This window comes from Phacochoerus africanus, chromosome 11 (genome assembly GCF_016906955.1).
Source record: "Phacochoerus africanus isolate WHEZ1 chromosome 11, ROS_Pafr_v1, whole genome shotgun sequence".
Classification (NCBI taxonomy): domain Eukaryota; kingdom Metazoa; phylum Chordata; class Mammalia; order Artiodactyla; family Suidae; genus Phacochoerus; species Phacochoerus africanus.
In genome coordinates, this window is record NC_062554.1 from 50,874,190 (window position 1) to 50,878,493 (window position 4,304).

The 4,304-nt window shown below is 38.6% G+C and overlaps 1 protein-coding gene across 1 annotated transcript; it reads right to left on the reverse strand.

Annotated features, from left to right (window-relative positions):
* Nucleotides 1-1,664: 1,664 nt before the first annotated feature.
* LOC125111634 (olfactory receptor 8D2) lies at nucleotides 1,665-2,591 on the reverse strand. Its single transcript, XM_047753644.1, has one exon. It carries the CDS (start codon nucleotides 2,589-2,591, stop codon nucleotides 1,665-1,667), a length of 927 nt encoding a protein of 308 aa, XP_047609600.1.
* Between the last annotated feature and the right edge of the window lie 1,713 nt (nucleotides 2,592-4,304).

Sequence of the window (4,304 nt, forward strand, 5' to 3'; positions counted from 1 at the left end):
GTGTAGCATTAACTCTTGAGGTAGCTGTACTATTTGCTTTCATTGACTTTGTTGTCAGCAAAAACTCTTAATTCTCTGCAGTTAGGCAGTCTAGTCCATCTTTGATTTTTGCAGAAATAGGAATTTTATATTGTCCATGGACATTTTAATCTCATTTAATGTATTCATCATTCTAGCCTCTAGATGTTTTTGTGAATCATGATTCTGTCATCCATTTTATTAGCTAGTCTTATAATTTCACATCATCTGCCAATCTGATTAAAATTTTTTCTAGGAGTTCCTGTTGTGGCTGAGTGGTAACAAATCTGACTAGTATTCATGAGGACGCAGGTTCAATCCCTGGACTCCCTCAGTAGGTTAAGGATCCAGCATTGCTGTAAGCTGTGGTGTGGGTTGCAGACACAGCTTGGATCCTGCATTGCTGTGGCTGTGGCTGGGGCTTAGGCTGGCAGCTGTAGCTCCAATTGGACCACTGGCCTGGGAACTTACATATGCCACACCTACAGCCCTAAAAAGCAAAAATGAAAACAAAGCAAAAGATCTTTTTTTCTCATATTCTTATTCTAGTCATTGACTAAGGCTGCTAACTCCTCTCATAGCTCGATTTCCAGCTACCTCATGCACATACCTCTAAGAGAAAAGCCTATACTGAGAGTAGAGTACTCTGAAGGTTATGTACTGATGTCTGGAATGATGATGACCCAGTGCAAGGAACCACCAATGAGGTTGTGTGTCTGTTCTCCAAGAGTATTGGATCTCTTCACCAAATGGAAATGGTGGATACAGGCAAGTCACGGGGTGATAAAATAACTAGGACTCATGTAGAGGGTGGAAAAGAGCTATACACTTTTAAGAGAAAATATACATTATTTCTATCATTAAAATGATTATTCTAATACAAAATAAAATGAATTCAACTCCCCAAGTTGGAGTCACACTCTACTAGACTTTTTATTGGACAGTCATAGCCTTGATGGATAGCCTAAGTGGTGGCCTCTAAAGAGATGCAATATGAGATTTTAGTTAGTTATTACTGATCTTTGCTCAAAATGGTAAGACTAGGCTAGTTTTAACCTCTTTCACCCTCACCATCATCCTCTCACCTAAACCTAGTCTTTTCTCTCTCCCTTTATCTTTCACACATCACATGCAATCCACCTATGATCCACCTATGAATGGGTCTTAACTGTAAGTACTACACCCTCCACAGCTGTATTGTGATATTGATATTTTCAATATCTCGATATAACAGCTTTGGGATAGGAAAAAACCTTCCCTTGGGAATTTAAAGACATCGCTCTTCCTGCCCTCCAGGACTTTGAATCAATAACATCATACCTTCTCAAACTTAACCCTTAACTCACTCTCTATATATCAAGCACTTTCAAAATTAATATCTTCAACATATTCTTTTTTCTGTTTATTTGCCCTCTGTCAAATCCCTCTAATGCATGTAAAATTTCCAAAGTATTAACGATCAGAAAATCTTATTTTCTGATAATCTCCAAAAGTGTTTTAAACATTCTCAAGTACAAAATATGTATTTTGTAAATAGCAATGAATTTTGTCTCTGGAAGAGAGAAAGAAATAAACAGAGTCCATGATAACTTTTCAACTAGTTCACTCTTTCTTCCTCCCAAAGAAAAGCTTCTTTGTCAAGATGACTACCTTCCCCCAACCACCTTCCTCAGTGCATTCTTCACATCTTTGTTTCTCAAGCTGTAGATCAAGGGATTCAGCATGGGGATCACAGAGGTGTAGAACACTGAGGACACTTTCTCCTGTTCCATAGTATTGCTAGAAGGGGGCTTGAAATACATGAATGTTATAGACCCAAAAAAGATACCCACAGCCATGAGATGGGAGCTACAAGTGCCAAAGGCTTTGGACCGTCCATCAGAGGACCGAATATGGAGGATACTAGAGAGGATGAAAGCGTAAGAGATAAGCATAGCTAGTGTTGGTGCTAAGGTATTAACTCCTCCAATAATAAATAGCAATATCTCATTAATGTGGGTGCTGGAGCAAGACAGACTCAACAAGGGAAGAATATCACAAAAATAATGACTGATAGTATGAGGTCCACAGAAGGATAATGTTGACATGCGGGTGGTATGAACTGTGGCTCCAAACAAACCCAGTGAATATACCACAGCCATCATTATGGAACAGACCCTATGGGACATGATTATATTGTAAAGCAGTGGGCTACAGATAGCAACATAACGGTCATATGCCATGATAGTCAGAATGTAGCCTTCTGCTATTACAAAAATAAGGAAAAAATAAAGCTGAGCCATGCATTCCAGAAAGGAGATAATGTTCTTCTCTGACAAAAAGTTCAACAGCATCTTTGGAGTAATGACAGAGGAGTAGCAGAGATCGATGAATGACAAATGGCTGAGAAAATAGTACATTGGAGTGTGAAGTTGAGAACTGATAGCAATTAAGACGATCATGCCCAGGTTGCCCACCACTGTGACCACATAGATTCCTAGGAACAGGAGGAAGAGTGGCAACTGAAGCTCTGGGCATTTTGTTAACCCTTCAAGGATAAATTCAGTCACTGAGGAAAGATTTAAAGTGGCCATTTCTTACAAGATACCTGTAGGAAAACACCCAGAGAAAATAGGTGCATTAGTTATTTTCTGATTCCCAAAGCAGAATGACATGTCCTGTCTCTACTGGTTCTGTCATTCATCTCTCCCATACCTTGATGCTTTCCAGAGACTTCTTAAAAGCTCTGGGACAAAGACCAGAGTGTAGCTCAGAGCCTTGGTTCCAGCCAAACTCAAATGCCCCCCTATAAATCAAAGCCCGTTCATTTTAGTCCCAGGCTTAAGCCACTAGCCACCTCACTTTGAAAAGAAAAAAAAAATACATACTTTCAAGGCCTAATGAGCTTTTCATTAACATCATTAAAGAAGATTGCTCACCACTTTCTCTGGGCATATACCCATAGAACCTTCAGACTTGGTTGAAACATGGTTTCCAATTAAGCTCTCATGAAATAAGTCATCCAATTTTGATTTCTCAACCCACCTACATGAGTTGTCATAATTAATAGTCTCTAAAACTGCAAATTTACAAACACAAAAGACTTCCTTATAGACTGTGAGTACAAAAAAAAAATTCAATCAATGATTTTAATTTAATCGGAATTCCACTTCTCCCACCGCTGTCCTCTGGATGGAAAACTTCAGTTAAGCCAGGAAGTTCTTCTTTTCATTGTAGATGTAGTTGACAGAAATGCAGTGCCAGAGGCTATTCTTAAGCTATATTGTAAACTTGTATTGTTGAAGAAACAGCAAAGAAATAAGATTGGCTTTCAGGTATATTACCTGAGCCATCAACAAATCACTGTTGATAAAACCAACAACCCAAATGAAAAATGGGCAGAAGACCTGAACAGACATTTCTCCAAAGAAGACATAAAGATGGCCAACAGGCACATGAAAAAAATGTTCAACATCACTAATTATTATAGAAATGCAAATCAAAACTACAGTGAGTTACTAGCTCACACTGGTCAGAATTGCCATCATTAACAAGTCAATAGATAACAAATGCTGGAGAGGGTGTGGAGAAAATGGTTACCCTCCTACACTGTTGGTGGGAATGTAAACTGGTACAACCACTATGGAAAAGAGTATGGAGCTACCTCAGAAAACTAAATATAGAACTACCATATGACCCAGCAGTCCCACTCTTGGGCATATATCCAGACAAAACTTTCCTTAAAAAAGACACATGCACTCCTATGTTCATTGCAGCACTATTCACAATAGCCAAGATATGGAAACAACCTAATTGTCCATCAACAGATGAATGGATTAAGAAGATGTGGTATATATATATACGCAATGGAATATTAACTCAGCCATAAAAAAGAACTAAATAATGGCATTTGCAGCAAAGTGGATGGAACTAGAGACTCTCATACTAAGTGAAATCAGTCAGAGAGAGAAAGAAATACCATATGATATCACTTATATCTGGAATCTAATATATGGCACAAATGAACCTTTCTAAAGAAAAGAAACAAACTCATGGACTTGATGAACAAACTTGTGGCTGCCAAGGGGGAGAGGGAGGGAGTTGGATAGACTGGGAGTTTGGGGTTAATAGATGCAAACTATTACATTTGGAGTGGATAAGCAATGAGATTTGGCTGTATAGCACAGAGAACTATATCTAGTCACTTGTGGCAGAGCATAATGGAGAATAATGTGAGAAAAATAATGTAAACATGTATGACTGGGTGACTTTGCTGTACAGCAGAAATTGCCAGAACACTGTAAATC

What these genes read in the sequence shown, in the direction of transcription:
- LOC125111634 (XM_047753644.1), bottom strand. Translation starts at nt 2,591, where the DNA reads ATGGCCACTTTAAATCTTTCCTCAGTGACTGAATTTATCCTTGAAGGG.